This window comes from Meles meles, chromosome 8, assembly GCF_922984935.1.
Source record: "Meles meles chromosome 8, mMelMel3.1 paternal haplotype, whole genome shotgun sequence".
NCBI lineage: Eukaryota > Metazoa > Chordata > Mammalia > Carnivora > Mustelidae > Meles > Meles meles.
Genome location: NC_060073.1, coordinates 60,229,774 through 60,251,330, shown reverse-complemented (window position 1 = coordinate 60,251,330; position 21,557 = coordinate 60,229,774). Strand labels below are relative to the sequence as shown.

Sequence of the window (21,557 nt, the reverse complement as noted above, 5' to 3'; positions counted from 1 at the left end):
CCAAACTCCTTAAGGCCAGGGTGGAGAAAGAGGAGAGAGAGGGCCTGGTGGTGCTCCTGTGAGGAGCACCCATGTTGAGGGGGCAAAGACAGGATGAGGCAGTGAGAGAGACAGAGGAGGGGCCGTCTGGAAGGTGGGAGGGAAACAGCCGAGCAGGAAGGAGGCGGGAGAGGGCGCTGGGAAGAAGCCGAGTTCTTTGGCAATGAGGAGTTAGCTGGAGCCTGCAGTCCTCGCGAGGCAGTGGGCGCAGGGCGGAGGCTGGAACCCAGAGGCTGCACCCTCCCATCGCTTGGGACAGCCACCCCCTCCCGGCTTCCTCTCACCTCCCGCCGGCTCCCCCAACTAGCCATAACCGGGGTCTGTCGACCAGCGGCACAACAACGGGCCCAGGCCTGTGAGCGCGGCACGCCCGGATCAGCACCCGGGAGAGCGGCCGGGGCCTGCGGCGGGGCGGGGCTTCACTGTGAGTGCTCCGGGCCTAGGGTTCCTGTGGGGTCCGCCTCCCAGGCCGCAAGCAGCCAGAGGAGTGGAGAGCAGGCCTGGAAACCTCGGGCCCTCTCCCCTTTCAGAGGCCTCCCCCCATCCCGGCACTGCCCTACAGCAGCCCCTACCCCAACATTTGAGGCCGTTACTCTCTCAGCCCCATCAACTCAACCTCTTCAGGGGGCGAGAGGGGAGGGAGGAAGAAGGTTCTCCACTGGGAACTTGGCAGACATTTCCAAACCCTCATAGTTCTTTGAGCTTGGAAATTGTGACCTCTCCTTTCAGATGAGAAAACTAAATAGAAGTTCAGAGAGGTTAAATAAGTTGCCCAGGGCACGTGGCAGAGCAGGGATCTAAACTTCTGCCTGCCTACCTCTAACCCGGGAGTACCCCAGGTCCCAGGAGTTCTGGGTCTCATGCTTTGTTTCTGCAAAATCCTTACTTCTGGGGCAGCTGCGGAGTCTGGTATGGCAGTGGGATGGGGGGAGACCTTCCCTCCTCCCTGGCTTGCTTGAGTGTATTCCCAGGAAATTTCTGAAGATGAGGCCTCCACTGCCGTTTCCAGAGTGGGAGGACAGAGAGGAGGCTGGATGGTAGGTGAGGCCTCAGTGCACCTGCTTCCCCTGTGCCCAGGAGGTGCCCTGCTTTGAAACCCTCTGACTCAGCTTCTGACTGCCGAGCTCCTCAGGGCATGAAGGGTAACTGTGAGAGGCCGAGTCTGGACATGGGCCAAGGCCTGGGCTTTTTGGGCCTGGAAAATGCCTTCCCAGCTGGAAGGCATGGGGCAGCGAGGTCCCAGGTACAGGTCAGGCTGAGAAAACAGTTTGGCCAGAGCTTTCAGAGGTCTGAAATTTTACCTGCGGGAACCACAGTGGGAAGCAAAAGCTCCCTCCCATTTTCTTTCCTGACACTTGCTCAGCCATGAGAAGACCACCTTCTGTCAGCCTGGACAGGCCTCATGCACAAGCGGGGTCATTCCTGTCCATTCCACCACCGTTGTGTGTCTCCCCGCCCTGTGCCCATTAACAGGGGCTGGGTTTTCACTCAGTCTCATGGACTTTGCAGCCTGGATCCTGGCGTATGGGGCCAGGGGTATTGCCCCCACTGGTCAGAAAAGTGAGGTTACTGGTGAGTACACCCCCTTCTCCTGGGGTCCTTTAAAGACTCACCTGGTATCCTCTCTTACAGAGATGCTCACAAATCCTAGACTGAGTCTAGGGTCCTCTTTGGGCATGACAGACACCGTGCTTCTGTCACACTACCAGTCATATCCTCCCCCCAAGCCCCCCCCCCCCCGTTGACTTGGTGCTTCTCAAGGCAAGGAACAGTCTGAGTCCTATCTAATGAAGTTGGCCAATGGTAGGTGTTTCTGAATGAAGAAGTTAGTGGAGGTGAGTTCAAGCCCCACACTGGCTGTAGAGATTACTTAAAAATAAAGTCTAAAAAAAAAAAAGTGCATGCTTCAGCATCAGGTCCCACAGTGTTCCGACTAAGCAGAGCCACCAAAAGTGGACTCTGTGACAAGGCTCTGAGTCCAAACGCCCTTAGCAAAAGTCCCCAGAGCCCCCTGTGTACCCAGCTCCGTGCTGGGGACACACCCCAGGACTATGATACAAACTCAGTAAGGGAGCCCAGAGGAGCTGGTTTTGCCTGGAGCGGGACCCTTCCATACTTGAGGAGGGCTCAGAAGTGTCCCCTGACCCTGAGGGCCTCCAGAATGGGGTAGTGCAGGGTCTGGATCCCACTCATCTGTCCCTTACCCCTAGCTCCCATTCTAGCCCATGCACAGTGCAAATCCTTCATCCTCCTACCTCTCTGAGCTCCTTTCTCTGCTTCTCTCTCCCTCGTTGTCTCCCCATCTTTACTTTTTTTTCCTTTTCTTTTCTGTCTTTGTTCCTCTGTATGTGTTTTCCCTATGCCTCTCTGATCTCTTTATATTTCCATCTTGATCTCTTTAAGGCTCTGATCCTGCTCTTCTCTCCTTCACGCATTTCCTTCCTGTCTGTTTCTGTCTCTGTCTGTTCCTCTGTGTGTGAATCTTTCTTTTCCTCTCCCAGCCAGAGTCTCTCTCTACCCCTCCCTCCCTCTCTGCCTCTCTGTCTGGGCCTCTCTCTTCCTCCTCCCTCCTCCCTCCCCCTTCTGCATTATCAGACCTGCTCCAACCTCCTCCCAGAGCCAGCCTAGCGGCAGAGGCAGTGGCAGCAGGAGAGGTGGGAGCAACTGGGGCAGCAGCAGCACTGTGTCAGGGTATCAAGTCCAGGCTGAGTTGGGGACAGGCTAACGCTGTCTACTGGGCCAGGCACAGGGCGAGGTGCCACCCTAGTCTGGCTGGGGAGGCAGACGATGAGGAGCGATGGGGCAGGCATGCGGCCACTCCATCCTCTGCAGGAGCCAGCAGTACCCGGCAGCGCGACCGGCTGAGCCGTGAGTACTATGGAGGGGCTGGGGTTTGGGTGAGCCCTTGCAAGACGCACTAGGGACAAGGGTCCTGGGAGTGCCTGTGAAGAGCTGGGGTTGGCGTGGAGCTGAGCCACGTGGGAGGATCGGGGATCGACCCTGCTCCTGGGAGCCCAGTTGCTGGACAATAACCTGGGGGGCCTCTGCACAGGGCTGGGGTGTCTGGCATCAACCTAGGGGGCGATGGGGCTGGGGTCCCATAGAAGGGGCTGGGGGAGGGGTTAGTAATGAACCTGAATTATCCTTCCAGGGGCTGGGGGTGGGGGAGGTCTGCAGGGAGTTCCAAGGAGCTCTGGGGCGGGGACGGGGGTGGGGTGGGGCGGGGGGGGGGGGGGGCACTGAGATTAAACTGATTCAGAACCCTGGAGGAGGATGAGATGTCTAGGACCACGTGTGTGTGTGTGTGTGTGTGTGTGTGTGTGTGTGTGTGTGTGTGAGTGAGAGAGAGAGAGAGAGAAAACAAACATGAATATGAATAAGAGTGGCGCTGGCACAGAACAGGGTCTGGGGCAACTGCCTTTCAAGGGATTGAGATTCACAGCCACCAGTTTAGGCAACTTTACCCCCAAAACACCCACCCTGGAGAGAGCCATGGGGCCTTTGTGGTCCTCCACGTGCTGGCGGGAGGGGGTGGTGGCGGGGCGGGGTTAGTTGTGCAGGTGGGGGGGGGGTGGTTCTGTGGAGGTGGCCCTCCACCATCTGAGGGCTGCCAAGGTGGGTGACAAGTAACGTGTGTTCCCAAGTCCGCAGGGGGGCAGGCCTCTGCCTGCACGTGAAGGTATGTGTGTGCATACTTCTGTGAGGGGCAAGGGGACACGTGGGGTGTGGAGGGGCCTGTGGAGTCCTGGGTGGTGGGATGGGCGGCAACCTGTCCGGATGCCTGAGCCGTGCGGTGAGACCGTGCGAGTTCATCTGTGCACGTGTGGGTGCAGGTTGCGCTGCCTGTCGGCGCAGGTGTGTGTATGTGAGAGTTTGTGCGTTGGCAGGCATGTTAAGATGTGCAAACAGAGTGACCCCTATACCAAGTGCATTGTTTGATTCCAGTACGTTCATGTGTGTGTGCTTATTTGTCCGCATGTGAATACTAGCATTGCGCTGTGTGTGTGTGTGTGTGTGTGTGTGTGTAGACATGGATGTCTGTTAACCTGAGTGTTCGAGTGTGGGTGTGTGAGCATGATGCTGGTGTGTGTAAGTGGATATTGGCGCTTGTGTGGCTGCTGTCCATGTGTGTCCATCTCCGTGTGTGTGTGTGTGTGTGTGTGTGTGTGTGTGTGTGTGTGTATTCATCCCCCTGGGCGTGGGTGGCTGTTGCCTTCCCCTGGTGGTTGAAGACACAGCTGGGACACTGTAGCCCACTGAGGCAGGGTGGGGGTGGCTGAATGTGTGACTACTCTGTGAGCCCAGGACAATTCATACAACAGCCTACGGGGAGAGGCAGGAAAGAAACAGGCAATAATGGTTCTGCCCTCTGGGGCCTCCTAAGCTTCCTAGACATAAAATAGCTTGAGAATAATTAAGCATAAAGATCAGGATCAAGCTAACAGGTGGGGGTGGAGTGGGAGCGCCATAAGCAAAGGCCCTGGGGGGGTGGGGGACGGGCCACGTGCCTGGAGCTGTGAGGAGGCTAAAGGGGGAGGCAGCAGCCTCATTTTGAAGGACTGGGAACTCCAGACCTCTTGGGCTTTACCCTGAGGGTTCTGGGGAGCCCGAGAAGGCTCCGTGTGGTAGAGGGACAGAATCAGGTTTGGGGTTAAGAAAGAAGCCTCAGTGGCACTGTCAAAGTGGAACTGGAAGAGAACGAAGGAGCAGGAAGACCAGGGTGGAGGCCAGGCAGGAGTGGGCATCTAGGAGGTCTGGGACCAGGTGGACCAAGGGGCCGATGACCAGGGCCTTTCTGAAGGGAGAAGTTGGAGGGCCTGGGCAAGAGGGTGGGAAGGGGAATGTTAAGGAGGCTTGGGCTTGGACTTGGGCTCAGGTGGGAGGAGTGGTGCCAGGACCTCAGGGGGTCAGGGTGTTGAGGGAAAAGCCCCTGGAAAGCTCAGGCCAACAAGGGAGCAGGAGAGATCCCCAGCGGGTTTCTAGCCAGGGTGCCAAGTGTTGGAAATCATGGAGTTGCCTCTTCCCAGACAGGGGAACTGAGGCTGTGGATTTGTCCACCTCCTCTGGCTGCAAGGCCAGGGCTGAAACTCCTCAGCAGACATGAACCTCGGTCTCCTTCCTCAGGCCCTGCAGGGGACCTGTTGGTTGCCTGAGCTGGTTCAGCTCAGTGAGAGTTAACTGCCTTTATGTTCCCTGCAGCCCCCAGTTGCCCCTGCCCACCAAGCAGCTCCTGCCACTCTTGCTGCTTCCCACTCTGGCCTCCTGTCCCCAGGGACTGCTGATGGCTTGGCTGGGATCTAGCCAAATAGGGAAGGCAGAGCTCCCAGCAGTACCCGCCTTCTGTCTTAATGGCCTGGGAGTCTCACCCTGAGCCAGGCTGCTGTCAAGTCAGTCTACACTCCCCAGGCTCCTGCTGCTTGTGCCTATACAACCTACCCACTCGGCATGCTCCCATTCTGGCATTGTTGTGTTTACCCATTCATTTATTCCCTCAACAGCAACTGTCCAACGCCTGCTTGCTGCCCACTGAGCTGGTCACTGGGGACACAGAATGGACATGGCCCCAGACTCTGCTCTCAGGGACTCGTGCTCTGATGAGGGAGGCAAGACTGGAAACCTACAGCCTTGTGGTGTGAATGGTGCTGTGCAGAGGGAGCCCCAGGAACTATGGGACCCAACCCCCCAAGCCAGGGCTTCAGAGGAGGAGACACTTGAGCTGTGTGTTGAAGGATGGATAGGAATGGCCCACGTGGGGAAGAGCAGAGGGAACAGCATGTAAAGGTGGGTCAGTGTGAGAACTTGCTGTGTGACCAAGGGACAGAAAGAGTTTGGGTCCTGGGCTCCTCTTCAGGGCCTAAATGCTTGGCTTTGTGTCCCTTCTCCATCCTGGGTCACTATCCTTCCTCCCAAGTAGGTCCAGGCCAGAGCATAATGGTTCAGGAGTGGTATGAACACATCCTGGGCAGAGAGCAGGGAGAGAAAAGCAGTCTTTATCCAACTACAGATGGTAAAACTGAGAGGCAGTCCCTGACCCCTCTCCAAAAATAATGATAAAGAAGTAGGCATAGATAAAAAAGGGAGTGAGGATGGACAACAGAAATTCCTACCAGCACAGAGGGGTGTGGAACCTCCTGGCTTTGGGAGAGTGGGCTGTGGGCATGAGGGTGAAGTCTTCTGGAACAGGAAGGGGAGTAAGGGACTCAGGCCCTCTCTAGCTCTGTCCCTCCTGCAGGTGAGTGAAGTCATCTGGGGAAAGGGGACGGCAGGGGCTGAGAGAGACAGGGGAGGGAGGTGAGGATTCACTCATTCATTTAGTGGATGTGTCCTGAGATGCTGCCCAACCAAACAGGCCAACTCTGCAGGGAGCTGGACACAGCAATGGCCACATGGAGGAAGGCCCATGGCCCCCCCCTACCTCTGCCAGTGTCTAGGGAAGGTCTTTCAGGGGAGGGGTGGTTGGGGCTGCCTTAGAAGGAAGAGTCACTTCTTCAGGCAGAATTGACAGCTCCAGGAAGAGCAAACGCCACGTGCAAAGGTCTTGAGGGGAGAGCAAGCATGGTTTTCTTATGTGAGCACTGAAGGAGGTCAGAGCGGCCTAAGCATGAAGTGCAGGGGTATGGGAGGGCCTGGGCAGAGATGAAGGAGGAGAGAAATGAGAATTGAGGTTAGACTATAGGAAGCACTTTCTTCTTTAGCCAGGGTACCCCCAGCAGCTTTGACCCGTAGGCATCATTGGGAATTTGCAACTTCTTGGTCTCTCCCAGAGACCTGCTGAGGGACTCCTCCTTGCTTGAGAATGAAATGCTCAGTGAGCAGAGCCCCTGAAAATGGGGGAGAGGCAGCAGTTGAAAGTGAGCCCCTTCCAGAAAGTGGCATGCAAATGAATGCAAAGTAATATGCAAATAAGTCAGCTTAGGCTTGGCAGCTTTGTCTGGGAGGATGAGACATCACCCACTTCCATACTTGACTCCCACCCTCTGGGCCCCCAGCCCCCAGCCCCTAGGACAGCCTGAACACCCTCGTCTGCTGCTCTGAATGCCCCAGCTTGTCTGAGCCACAAGGTTGTGGCCTCTAGGTTAGGGGCCACAGGCTCCCTGTCAGCACCCCCTCTTCTCGGGAAGTCGATATATTTAGTAACGGATGTTTTCAACACATTTATCTCCCATTGTTCAGCTGCCCGCTCCCTGGGAAAGGCCAGGTCCCCAGTGACGTGACCCACTTCTCGAATTCCCTGAAGTCACCCTTCTCACTGCCCTCCCTGAGAAATAGGAGGCAGCTGGGGCTTGATGCAGCAGAAAGGATTTAAGTCAGACATCTGGGAGGACGTCCCAACAGTGCGGTTGCTGAAATATGTGGACCCTGAGGTTTCTGGGTTCTCACTTTTTCAACGGCTATCCAGCTCCAAAGCCAGAGGAGGCTTGGAGAATAGAGTAGAAAAGGTAGTGGACAGGTGGAGGGTCAAATATCAGCACCATTTCTTGGCAGCTGTGTGGGCAAGCTACTTAACTTCTCTGAACTCTGTGAATAGTGGACTGGGAATATTAATACTTTCCTGGCTGAATGACTGTGAAGAATCTGGAAGTGGGGAGCTTCGTGGCAGGCATGCAGCAGGTGCTCATAAAGGTTAGCTGTTGCCATTATAAACCACCCACCCTCACCCACACTTTTAGAAAGATTCAGTGGGGGCCTGGAGGGGGAGAGACCAGATCTAAGAGCCCAGAAGCTGTCATCGTGTGGGAGACACAAGGATGTCTGAAATGGAGCCATGGAGGTGGGAATGCTGAGAAGTATTGATGCTCTGTGGGAGGGCCGAGGGCTTTCAGAGACAAGCAACCACCTCCCTCAGCTGCCCTGGCTGGTTAGGGTCTAACCCCCAGAGGAGGCAATGGGGAAAAGGGCTCGGTGAGGAAGGGGTTAAGCCAGCGGCCACACCCATAGAAGGCTGTGAGTCATTCTGGGAGTTGTAGTCTGGCATGAGTTCGCAGTAAGTATACTTAGTCCAGCCGCCTGGCGTCCAAATGCATACTGTGCTGTTGAGGCGGGCTGGGGACAGGCCCTGGAGGGGGCTGGGGGATGCAGGGCCCAAAAGTGGAGCATTGTCAGTCCCTCCCTCAGGACCCCTCAGTCTGCTGTGTGTTGGGCCATGCAGGTGGGGGTAGGGATAAAGGGATTAAGCCATAATTAGGACTCTTCACACATTCATGCAGAAGTTTACAGCTTCCAGAGCACTGTTTTCACATCTATGATCTCATTTAATCCTCACCACAAACCCAAGAGACTGCTGTTTTCTGGATGAAGAAACAGAGGATCCAAGAGGGGAAATAACTTGCCCAAAGGTATTCAGCCAGTGACTGGTGGAGCCAGGCTTGGAGCACATGTCTGCCCGCTCCCAAAGTTCCTGCTCTTTCTGTGGATTGTTCCAGATGGCAAAGGTCAGGCACTGAAGGACAGGCAAGACACAGACAATTAGAAATCTCAACAGAGGAACAAAGACCTTACTCAAGGGACAGAAGGCAAAGCCTGAGCTCCTAGGGATAGGAGGTTAAGAAGTGGATTAGGCAGACCCCAGACAACCAATTCCGGGCTGAGAATTTGGACTGCTTACCATGGCCCACCAGGCTCTTCCAAAGAGTTTGGAGCAGGCGCAGGGCCTGATTAGAGCTGGACTTTGGGAAGATTGATCTTGCAGTCTGGGCTGAATGGTTAGGACTGGAGAAACAACACAAACTGAGACTCCTGAAGTTCACCTGTGGTGCTCCCAGCACTTTGCTCCTCTTCCTCCGCCACACTTCTTCCCAGTTTCTTCCTCCTCTTCCTCTTCCTCTTTTTCCTTCCTCCTCTACCCTTGTCCCCTCCACCCCATCCTGGGGAGTGAGAACTATACCAAAGAGCTGTGCTGTAGCCACCTGTCTCCAGCAGGGGTTGCTGTTCTGCACAGTCAGCTGCCGCCTGGGTTCTCCTCCTGTCTGAAGAGCCAGAGGGAGGGAGGCTGGACAAGGAGTAGAGATGAGGGGTGGAGGAAGGGTAGCCCATTGTTCTCCACTCCCACTGGGCCCAGGGTGAGAGGGCACTGCTGACCTGGTATAGGGAGGAAAGAGGGCTGAGGGGACACCAGACCCCACATGGCAGGCACAGACACATGGAAGGAGATAAGCCAGAGGACAAGATATTTTACCTCCTCCCAGTTCTGGGACAAGTTTAGATTTGGAAGTGGATGTAGGAAGACAATTGCAGTTGGAGTCTGGGTTTCTACTGGATTGTGATTTGCTTGATCCTGAGATGAGGGCTAAGACTGGTTGGTTTGTGTTTCTGTGTGCGTGTGAACCTGAATGTGAGCTTCCCGTTGTGCATGTGTATTTATGGGTCTGAGAGTGTAAGGGTGTGGGGGTCAGTGTTTGTATAAAAGTGTGGACATATTCATATGTGTGAATATGTGAGTGCCCATTTTCCTGCCTGGTTATTGGTAAATGGTAATGTGTGTGTGAGTGTGTGCTCCTCTGTGTACAGTGTTATGCACACATGTTCTAATAAAACTGCCTGTGGGTTTGCGTCTCCGTGCATACGTGTGCCTGTGTTTCAGCGTAAAGGCAGGGATGTGTGAGCGTGTGTGTGAACCCAGCAAAGCCACGCCTAAGGTCTGGATACTCAACATTTTCTCTCCTGAGTCCCATCTGCCTGAAGGTAGAGACAGGGTACGTGTGGACTTGGGCTGGGGGGTGGCTGTCACGTGTGGGACTGGGCTTCCCTTGGAAGACTCTGGGACCCCCTCCTCGTCAGTACAGGCCCTAAAGGAACATAGCGTCTTTGTGTTCAGGCTCAGGTCCAGGGCCATGACATGGAGATGGTGGACAGGCCGTACCGGCACCCCTCTAGCAGAGCTTCAGGGGCTCCCAGCCCAGTTCTTTTCTAGAGATACAAATTCTGAAACCCAGAGAGGGCTAATGATTGACTTAGCATCACTTAGCAGGATTCAGGGTGAGATGGCAAGGCTTGCTGCCCAGAGAGGGGTGTGTCTGGTCTAGAAGGCTTCCTCTCTCCATCCTGCCTCTGGAGCAGATGGGGAGCTCAGAGTAGGGATCCAGTTCGTGGCATGAGGACACCTCCTGCACCTAGGCCTTTCCACTCCTCCAAGGCCTCAGATGCTGCCTTTGAAGTTTGTACCAGAGCCTCTGCCTGCTGTGAGACTCCTCCCGAGCACTTGTGAAGTCTGTCATTCCTGAAGCACGGTGATTCTGTAGAGAGGAGTCCGGCAGGGGAGTGGGACCACAGGGAGGGGCCTCATCTTTGCATCAGATGCTTTTTAAGGTTTTTACTATTCTAACATTCAAGGCTTTCCCTATAATCCTTTCTTGGTGTCTTAGTACTGAATCAGTGCTGGGATAGTAGGGGAGTCCTGGAAACAGCTTAGCTCAATGAGGGGGGGACGGGGCAGTCCCATGGGGAAGGGACTGCCCTAAGGGGGAGGGATGAGCTTCCTGTCCCTGGTGCAGGGAGGTGTGAACAGGGGGTCTGGGCAACCTTGTTAGGGAGACTGTAGATGAGAATCCTGTCCTAGCAGAGAAGTTGGTTTACAAACTCTTTGAAATCCCTTTAAGCTATAGCTGCCATGGAGGAGCCAGAGAAGGACATAGCTTGGCCCAGTGAGCACGGGGAAGTTTGAGCCCCACAGTGCTTTTCTGGTGGCCTGGGCAGTGGGAAACAGGAAGATCCCCTTCCCTGGGAAACTGGAGAGACTCTGTCTTCCTGGAATTTTAAGATTAGTGGCAGGGGGCTGGATTCAAAGACACCAGTGGGCTGGGGGTACGATGGGTAGGAGGCAATGGCCTTGCTGGCAGCACTGGCAGGGAGGGAGCAGACAGGCAGCTACCTTCCTTTGGGATGAGCTGTGGGGGGACTCTCAGGTTAGAGGCCCATGTGAGGCTCAGAACTGGGCTCTGGGTGGGATGGGGGCAGAGGCTTCCTGGTGCTGTGGGCTGAGCAGGGATTGGGTAAAAGAGCAGAGAAGCAGGCAGCCTGGTACCGCATCTTTCCCATGGCAGAGAATTCAGTTATCTTAAAACTCCAAGTCGGGTGCGGTTTGGGGGCTAGAAGGAGAGAACTAATGATCACAGAGTGCCCTTTCTATTTTCCAATTACCTTGTTTAATCACCTCAATAATCCCTCAAGGAGCTTGCACTGTTTTGTAGAGGGGAATCAGATGACACACTAAGGTGGTTTAATTGAAGGCACTTTAATGAAGCAACCGTTGTGGAGATGGGGCAGGATGAAGGGAGAAAACAGGGAATGTCGAGGTACTTTGGACTAACATCCATGAGGCCCAAGGGGCAAGGAGAGTGCTATAGATCTGAGAGCCAGAGCCAGAATAAAGGTATGCCCCCCAGAGCCTGTCAAAGGTGACAAAGAATAGAGGTCTGGAGGGACAAACGGTTGGTGGGAACCCAAAGTCCAGAGAGGGTGCCAACTTGCCCAAGGTCACACAGCTGGTTGGTCTCAGATGGAGCCAGAAGCCAGGCCCTGCTTCTGCACATGGATTTTGTCATGTTCTCTGAAGCTTGGTGGAATCCAGGTACCAAAGTGCTTTCTGCGTGCCTCTACAGGTGCCTTGTGGGCTGCCAAGAGTCTGGAGCTACTTCTGCCACCAACACTCTGCCCCCTACCTGAGCAGCACTGGGGCTGCTAAAGAATGTCATTGGCAGGGTTTGGTGTCCCGGGCCCCCACAGAGCCACATGCTCATGGATCCCACCCCTCCTCAATGATGCCGTCACCTCCCCTGTGCTTGGCACGCTGGCCATGGAGACGGGCTGGACAGCCCTTGTCGTCCCCTTTGTTAGAGGAAGGCAGTGGACATTAGGGGGTGAGCCCAGGGAAGGAGGAAAGCCCACGCTGGGCCCGCTGAACAGGAGACTTCCTCAAGGAGGTAATGCTGGGTTTTAGCCCTGAAAAATGAATGGGAGTTTTACGTGTGAAGGAGGAGAGGAAGTTAATTCTAAACAAAAAGCCAGCACAACAGCAGGAAGTCATGGTGGCAGGCCCCAGGCTGCTGGGCTGCGGGAAGGGCCAGTTGTGGAAGCCCAGTTCACCCAGGGAAGCCAGGGAGGGTGGAAGCAGGGGCATGGTTAGCTTTGGGTTTTTTTGTTTTTTTTTTTTTAAAGATTTTATTTATTCATCTGACAGACAGAGATCACAAGTAGGCAGAGAGAGAGGGAGGAAGCAGGCTCCCTGCCGAGCAGAGAGCCCGACGTGGGGCTCAATCCCAGGACCCTGGGATCATGACCCGAGCCGAAGGCAGAGGCTTTAACCCACTGAGCCACCCAGGCACCCAGCTTTGGGTTTTGAAAGCCCCAAGTGAAGGGTGAATGAAAGGGGCCAGGGAGGAGGCTGGTGTGGAGATGCAGGTAAGAGGCAAGATGGCTGCACTGGACGTGGCTGAGGACAAGTGAGCTGTGTAGACAGGTCGCAGGAGGACTGATAATCTCCACCCCCCAGCTCACCCATCTAAGCGTGTCCCGAGTTCTTCAGTGTCTGACCTCCAAAGCAGGGATGGGTGGCAACGCCAGACTGTCCTCCAGAAGCACTCCTCCCTGCCTCATCCTACCTGTGGCTTCCACACTTGAGTACCCATCCCTGACACCCATAAGCCACCCCTTCAGACTGAAGTCACCAAGAGCAAAGCTCTGTCTCTGCCACCTCATCTCTTGATAACACGACTTGTCCACTGCCAAGTCTAATAAAAGTCCTCCCTTTTAAGACCTTCATCCTGGAGTTTGATCTCAATCCTTTTTGCTATCCAGAGCCTGGGCCTTGGCCTCCCTGGGAGATGAGTCCGTGAGATGGTTCCCTCCTGGTGCTGGCGGGCAGTCATGGGCTTTGGCACAGCCAGCTCATCTGTGTGCCTCCGTGCCAGTGGGGACCCACTTTCAGCCTCCGCTGGGTCTCAGGTCGCTGACTCATTATCAGTGTTAACTGGCATCTCTGGTGCAGGCATCCCCCACCCCCCAGCTAAGTGCTTGACAATTGTTAGGTGCTATTGTGTGCAGCTGGACTCCAACTCCAGCACCCTCCTGCCCCAGGCTTCTCCTGGGTCTAGCTGCCTAAGCCAAGGAACCAAGTGTCCAGGCCACAGACATACAGCTCCAGGCATGGAGAGACAAACAGAAATAAACAAGAGAAAAACTCAGCAGACACAGAAGCCCACATACAGAGAAGCAGACCCTAGTACAAAGACATAGAGAGACCCACCACAAACACGCACATAACACAGACATCAATATACACTGAGAAACAGAGACAGGGTAAATCTAAAAAACTGACCTAATAATGGAATGAAGTGCGACACCTGTGCACATAACCCAGGTATCCACACATGCAACACAGACACGCATTCAGCACACAGAAACACTCACACTTGGCATAAATACGGGCTGCCCACCAGGTGGCCAGACAAAGCTACCTCTGGTTCCCCACCTGTGAAGCATTCTCACCTCTGGGTTATTGCACATGCTGTTCCCTTTGCCTGGAACACTCTTCCTGGATGCCTTCTTCCTTCTCAGGGTTAATTCCTATCCTTCTTTATGTCTTGGCATCCCTTACACACTCCCCAACCTTGGAGCTCTCCCCTGCTCCAAGGCATCACTGACTATTTTCCAACCAGACTTTGACAAGTTTTGGGAAGAAACTTTTGTCTGTGCCTGGTGAGGTGGCAGCTGTGGTTGTGAGTAGGCCATTAGGGCTGAGAAACCGAGCAGAGACAAATTTGGGATGGAGGGGGACAGAGTCAGGAATAACAATGAGGAGCTTTGACTGCTTGGGGCCTGAGTAAGCATTTAATGCATAGGCTGGCATAGCCAGATGTTCTTTGCCTCATTTTTTTTCCCGACTCTGCCTGATTTCTTTTGCGTTTCTTCTAGGCTTGCTGCCCAATCCAGTTCCCTCCTTCCCAAAGCCAGTCCTGCCTCTTGCCACCTCTCTGAGCTCACACACGCTCACTTGCCCTCTTGGCTTGGGTGTACCCTGCCTATACTTCTAAGCCTGGGGAAAACTTCATGATTCAATGCCTAGGGTCAGAGGCACAGCCTCCAGACACAGTCTCCTAACCCAGGCCACTTAGTTTAGTAAAGGGAGGCATAGAGTGGTGTGGTTATGAGCTTAAGTCTTGGGAACTGTCTCCTGGTTCAAATCTCAGCCCTTCTACTTCTTGGCAGCAGGACATGTGTAAGTTCTGCCACCTTTGTTCCCTCATCTGTGAAAGGGGGACACTAATAGGGCCCATCTCATTAGGGCTGCTGCAAGGATTAAATGAGACAAGTGTGTGGTGTACTTGGCATGCAGTTAGGCTCCCACTCCGGGCTGTGTGAGAGCTGAGGGAGAGCTAATGAGATCAAGGATGTGCAAGTGCACCCAGGAGGTGCCTAGTGAGTCCTTGCTAATTGGAACTGAGTGAAGCAAACATGTGTGTGAGTACCTACTATGTGCCCTCCATGGCTGGGTCTTTGCACTTCCCCTCCTCAGTATCTGCATGGCAGCTGATTCTGTACAGCTGTTACCCTATGGGGGGATCAGAAAGTGAGGGTGTAACTTCTTTTTTTTAATTTAAATTTTTACATCATTTTATTGAAGTATAACTTATATACAGTAAAATCACAGTTTAAGGTTTATGATTCAATGAGTTTTAGTAAATATAATATAGAGTCATATAACTGCCATTCCAATCAAGACAAGAGTATTATTGCCTCAAACTTCCCTGTGCCCTTTGCAGTTAATCATCTTTGGGGGTGGGGGGTTGACTTTTTACAGGGCTGTGAGAGGTGCTGGGTTTTTACTTGAGCTAAAAACCTGGACACATAGACTGGAGCTGCTTCTAACATGCTGGGCGATGCCAAGGAAATGCTCACCCTTTCTGGGCCTTTGTTCCTGTGGCCTTTTTATCTCCTGGCAGAGGTAATGAGGCCAGGGAGAGGACAGGATGCACAGGCCACAGTTTCCTAAGGATACACTCTGGGTCTGAGAGTGGGGTCATTTGGAAATGGTGGCCTCGGAAATCCACAGAGTGGGTGACAGGGAGTAGAGAGTTGGTGTTCTCACAAACCTGTCCCTCCTTGGATCAGGTGAGCCCTGTGGCCCTGATGGGAATGACTATTTGTGGGTCCAGACTGGAGCAGGGACCTGGCCAAGATGACTCCACATCTCTCCCTATCGTCCCCTTCCAGGGGGCTCTGAGAATTAGCAATTCCCTGAAAAGAAGGGGGGCACTTTTGTTCCCCAGTTCTGGAACCAAATATTAAAGCAATTATGTAACTAGCAATAAATTACTTAAAGTAGTGACTCACTCAGCTTAATTAGAGCAAGAGCAGGGAGGGATTAAGGTATTTTTAGAGCACACACCTCACTCCCTCCTGGGGGGAAGGGGAGGCCTCTGTGCAAGGTGGGGGTGGAGAAAGGGCTGGGAGCTCATGGAGGCACCCCAGGTGTCTGCAAGGAGATGAAAGCTGATCCTCCACCCCACAGAGGTCTCAACAAAGAGAGGCCAAGTCAGAGCAGTGGCAGGAAGAATTCAGATCAGACTCAAGGAACACTTGCCAGAGATGCTTATTGGAGAACTGGGACAGGTAAACTAGATTATGAACTCTTTGAGGGCAGAGACTAGGTCTGTGACCCGCCTGCCTAGCTGCGTGGCCTTGGGCAGGTTCCTTTGTTACCCCACGCTTCAGTTTCCCTCACCATCAAATGGGCATAACAATATCCACCTTCCTACACATTGTAAGGACCACGTGGGTGAATGTGCATTAAGCAAAGTCCAGTGCTGACTTAACAAGACAAAAATCTCCAAAGCGGCAGGAAGTAAGTCTGTTTTGTTCACTATTTTATCGCAAGCTCTATTCACAGGGCCACACATAGTAGTGTCCAATAAATGCTTGTTGAGTGAATACATATTAGTTTTATTCTCATTCTCCTACTCCAGATGGGTTCCTTGTTTCAAGGTTTGTGGATGATGGACCTAAATGAGAGGAGGGCAGAGGTGTCTTCCAGGTGGAGACTAGCATTTCTCCCCCAAGCTGAGGAAGAGACGATTTAGGACAGAAAAAAAGCGACTTCTAGAGACAGGCCTGGGAGAGGTCAGAACCACGGACAGCTCCGCCCTCCTAACAATGGGCGTGGTCTCCTGGTCGCCTGCGGTGCAGCTAGGATGGAAGGGCCCTCCTAGTTTACCCTCCACAGCTACAGGTGAGAAAAGGAGGAGCCGCTGTTCAGTCAGACTGGAGAGATCAGGACCCTCACTCAGGATCGCAGGGAGTTCCAAGGAGGGAGGATGAGTGCGGGATGGAGCATTCTGAAAAGCTTCCTGGAGGAGGGGAATGGGATTGGCTGGGAAGATTAAGGCAGAGAGAATATTCAGGCATCTGTAAAACAAAGTAATAATTTTGACCCTATAGGTTTTCTAGGTGGATTGAATGAGTTACTTTTTAGGAATGCCTGGCACATTTGCCTGCTTGGAAAGGGCACAGCATATGGGCTCATTTCTTTCCCTCCACCTCTTCTCAGCCCCTGTGACTTGAGGAGGGACACCCCCCTGCCTTACTGGAGACAGCAGGACCTGGATACCTGCTCAGAAGCTCTGAGGTACAGGGTTTCCTATTCCAGCCTTCACTGACGCCAGCTCTGAGACTGGACTGAGCTAGACACACAGTAGGTGCACAGGACAGACTGAGGGAAGGTCTGTACTCCTCCTTCCTATCAGGGCTTTGGAAGGCTGAGGGAAGGACACAGCAGGATTGGGGTGATGGAGTTTAATCTCTGATCCTCTCCCTGGCCCACAACCTCAAGACTCCTGCCCCTAGTGGTGGCTCTGATTAGTTCTGACTAGCTCTCTTCACACCTCGCTGGCCTCCCAGGGCTCCAGCGATGAATTAGTGATGACAGCTTTGCACCATCACTATGACGACCAGGCATGTTCTTAGCCTCCAGTCAGGGTGCAGTGGCAGAGGCCAGAGACCCCTTTGGCTCTGGGCTTTTGTACTGGTGTGTTTGACGGGGACTGGGGCCCAAAGGGGGAAATAGGGGGGAGGCAGCTGGAGATGGAGCAAGGACCAGGGCATGGGGGCTCCATCTGGAGTAGCCTAGCATTCCTTCAGATTGCTAGATCCAAAGGAACCTTGCGGATAGCCTTTTCTCTTCCTCCCTGCTTTCTTTTTCTTTTCATTCCTCCCTCCCTTCCTCCTCCTTTCTTTCCTTCCATTTTCTCTAAGCCTCATCCCTGTGCAAGGCCCTGAGCTGCCCACCTCTTCCCCCTATTCTGGGAATCAGGCCCAGCCCAGCCCTCACCCTTAAGAGCCCAGAGTAAGATGGGGACATAGACACATCCTGGCCTGAGCTTCAGAGAAGGTGTGTGGGAGCCACTGCTGGCTCTGCAAAGAGGGCTGCCTTAGCTCTGCCAGAGCCTATGCAAACAGCTTTGCAGAGGGAGTGATACTTCTGGTCCTGTTGAGTGAGATTTTCCAATGGAGAGACAGAGGATCAGGGGTGAAGAGGTGAACCGTGAGTCCAGAAGTGAAACATAAAGAGGGATGGGGAGTTGACAGAAATCCAGAGCAGCCTACTTGTAGGAGGTGTAGCAGGGAGCAGAGGAGGACTGGAGCCTGGGGAAGGACTCGGGGGCTGTGGTTACAATGAGGAGTTTGCGGTGTGTCCCATAGGGAAAGAGGAGCCCCTGAAGAATTGTTGTTGTTGTGTTTGATTCTGGAAATGGGAAACCTGAGGCACAGAGAGAGAAAGTGACTTGCTCAAGCTTGCTGAGGTCACGAAAGCCAACCAAGGCTATGGGCTCTGCCAGGATCCCAGTAGAACTCAGCTAGGACCTCTTGCCTCAGACTTGCTGGCCAGGACTTTTCCAGGTAACCACTATCTCCAAAAGGTGAGGAGGGCCCATGGATGACTTCGCCCTTAGTTTGAATGAAATTTGCATAGGCAAGAGCTGTGCTATGGCCCTCCCTGCCTCTTGTGTGTTGGTGGTAGTTGGGTAGGGCATCCAGGGAAGGACCTGGGAAGACAGAGGCTTGGCTGAGGCCAGCAAGAGATCAAGGTCAGAAATTGATTAGGGTCAGAAACTTGGGCCATCAGGCTTCCAGCCCAAGCACTGTGCTGCATTCTTTAATTTGCACTCTCAGGGATCTTTGTCTACATGGGGCACCCCCAGGAGGAAAGGGCATCTCTGAGGCCCTCACACTCTCCCTAGGCTCTGCTGTGGCTGGAATTTATCAGGGCAGAGAGAGACAGTTAGCCCCGTTGTCCTGATGAAAACACTGAAGTTTCAGGGCAACAGTGACTCACTCAGGGTTACTGAATAGGTCAGAGCTGAGCTGGGTCTGGCTGCCTGGCCCTTGGCCTGTCTATACTCCTCCACCTCGCAGCTGTCCCCTTGCCTCTCTTCCATCCCACTATGCAGCACTGCTGGGCCTGCCAGCTTTGATGGATGGTCCCACAGCTCAGCCTCCCTCCCATTCCTTTCCGGATGCTGGGCCGTTAGCCTTCTAATCACCAGTTCTGCCTGGTGGCCGCCAAGCCATCCATCTCCCCCCTACAGCTTTACCCAGCACAGGTGGGGTATTTTTGCAGGTGGGGGGAGGGGAAGAGGAGCAGTGCAGCTATTCCCCCTTCTCTGAGGTTGGGCTGGGAGTATGGCGGCAGCCCCTACTCTAGGGGAGTCAAGGGTTAGGAAGCAGCCTACACTCCTTTGCTGGAGTACCAGAAATCCCTCCTCCCAAGGATAGCTACACATGCATACATGCACACATGCTCACAGTGACATTAATAAAACAAAAACTCTCATGTGTCAAAAAACACTGTATGCCAAACACTGTGCCAGAGTTCTGCATGTGTATTCTCATTTATCGTGTTAGCTGGGTACTACTGCTAACTACACTATAGAGATAAGGAAACTGAAGCTCAGAGAGGTTAAGTGACTTCCACAGGTGCACATGGCCAGGAACTGGAGGAGCTGGGATTTGAACCCAAGTTGTATGGCTTACATCTTATTATTAGCAACTCCTTTGCTATACTGACTTACTTATATGTGCACACATGTGCACACAAACACAGGCATGCATGCACACACATCCATGTACGAACACAAGCCTCCATGCTGGCCCCTGTGCCACTCATCTACCCAGACCAGCTTCCAGAGGAGTAGGGAGAGCACTGGGCTGAGGAAGAGATGAGGAGTCTCTGCTCATTTCCCCCAGGCTGCCCCCAGAATCACCCTGGCAGTGACACCAGTCAGCTGGAGGGCTGCATGGAGGAGGCAGCCTCCAGGCATCAGGAAGAGGAGGCTTGGAGGCAACCAATCAATAATGCCTGCAGCTCTGCCTTCCAGGAACTGGGGCTCAAGGGAGTGTGGCGCCGTGGGTCGATGATCTGGCTGCAGCCCAGGCCCAGCAGGCAGGCCCATGTATGCGGAGTGTGGCTGGTGAGCGGTGGCCTGCTGCCCCTGTGCCCCCAGCTCCATGTGCTCTCCCCTTCTCCCTTTCTCTCCCCTTCCTGCTGTTGTCCTACACCTCCCTGTTTCTCCCCTCCCCACCCCCCAGAGTCAGCCCTGCAGCTGAGAATCAAACTGCCAGTTCCCAGGCACCTTTGTGCACCAACGGCTCTGGAGCTCCGCTGCTCCAGAAGCTGCTTCTGGGGTAGTTGCTGGGAGGTGTGGGGAGGGCGAGCAGAAAGGCCAGGGTCGAGAGAGCGGCAGGAGGTGGGGGCAAGCCCTCAGAGCCCTAGGAGACTATTGAAGGAGATAATGAGTGTAAAGTGCTTCACACCACCAGGGGGCACATAGTAGGTGCTTAATTAGACTGCGTCTTGATCCTCCCTCAGGAGTGTGGAGAGAGCAAGGCTGGTGCTGATGGGGGGTTGGGAGCCTCTGGAGGCACATGAGCTCCCAGAGCACCTGTCAGGCGCAGCGGACAGTGTTAACAATTCCTGGAACAATTAGCATTGCGGGGTGGAGGGGGGGATTAGTACCTGACCCCTGACAGGAGGCTAGCCTAGCCCCCATTCTGACATGGGGGGAGGGCATCTGGCACTGGGAGGAATGGTGGCCAGAGCAGGGCTGGAGACCGTCCCCTGCTCCTTCTGGGAAGGGCCCCTGAGCAGGCCCCTGGCAGACAGGCTTCCGTCAGTCACTTTAACTGGCACTGGCCCCCAGAGACCTGGATTCAGGTCCTGATTCAGGCACCTGCTGGCTGGTGGTAGTTAGTTAGGGTGAATCACTCTCCTTTGGGGGTCCTCAGACTTCTCATCTATAACAGCTTACGGTGAAGATCAAATGAGATGTTGCCTGTTAAGTGCCTGCCGCTTCCCTGTTCCCAAGGAGCTGGGCCACTTGGGGTTCCCCAGAGTCTGCCTTTCCTAGTCACACCCCTGACAGGGACAGGTGTGGGCCATCTCTCCACCAGATGCTGTCTGCTCCATCCTGACACAGGGTCCCCAGTGCCCTGACACAGGGTTGTTAAGGAAGAAGGAAGTAAAGGGGGTCCCATCTTAGCTTCTGTCATCTTCTTCACTCTGGTAGGGGAACACGCATGCCTCTCTATACTGGCCGAATGTTCAGGGGAAACACAAGGAGCGGTGGTCTGATCTGACTCAGGTGAGGGTGGGAGGAGCCCTGGACTGGGATTCCCAAAGCCTGCCTTCCCGTCGTTTCAGAGAGTGCCTCACTGTCTGACCTTGGGCAAGACCTGTCCCTGGGGGGTCAGAGAGACATGCGACCTCTGACCAGCCTCTTTTTGAGGGCCTAGATGATTCTGTGTTCTGGGGGAGAGGCTGGGTGAGGGGCTGGTGGTACAAGGCTGGTGCCCACCTACAGGCAGACCCAGGAGGCGGGACCAGCTCAGGACACCTGTGACTTTGGTGCCTTTGTCGTCCTACTGCCATAGGCTTGCCCCTGCAGTGCTCTGCTGTGCCTCCCGAGTCTCTGCTGCCCCGCCTGCCCCCTCCCTTCCGAGTCCTCTTTCCTTTATTATCTAACTCTATTGTCTCGTGCCTCAGGCTTATCTCCTCCTGTCACTCGTCCATCCATCTCTTTCTTCCCCTGTGGCTTCCTCCCGCTCTCTGACACACCCTCTCTGGAGGCGGGCCCTTCTGGGAGTGGATCCTTCCTTGCCAATTGTCTAAACAAGTGGTCTCCACAACTCTGACCAGCTCTGGTCTTCTACCACCTTCCTGTGTCTTCCTCTGCCTTTCGCTGTCTCTGGACTCCCTTTGCTTCTGCAAGTCTCTCTCTGCTCTTATCTCTGGGTTTCTGTCCTTTAGAGCCTGCTAGGTCCTGCCCCTTTGCCTCCGAAACCCCATCGTGTGCCCGGCGAGGGCAGCAGGTCCAGCCCTCCAGCCTGGAGCATGGAGTAGCCCACACACTCTTGCTCACTGGCTGCCTTGGAAGCCCCCGACAATGCCCTCCCGCCCCGCCCTGCGCCAGGGCCCCGTTGCTAGGCCCCGTGGCAGCACCTGGCTTCCATAGCGACGGCTGCTTAGAAAC

General features: G+C 54.3%; 1 protein-coding gene across 2 annotated transcripts in view; it reads left to right on the top strand.

Moving 5' to 3' along the window:
• Window positions 1-2,678: 2,678 nt before the first annotated feature.
• PDE2A (phosphodiesterase 2A) overlaps window positions 2,679-21,557 on the top strand; it is a 91,415-nt gene continuing 72,536 nt past the window's right edge. The window contains exon 1 of one of the 2 annotated variants that reach the window (XM_046015554.1): window positions 2,679-2,907. In XM_046015554.1, coding sequence (XP_045871510.1) covers window positions 2,837-2,907 — 71 coding nt within the window. In that variant the 5' untranslated portion in view covers window positions 2,679-2,836. The remainder of the gene's footprint in view (window positions 2,908-21,557) is intronic. The other variant, XM_046015557.1, reaches the window with a different exon arrangement.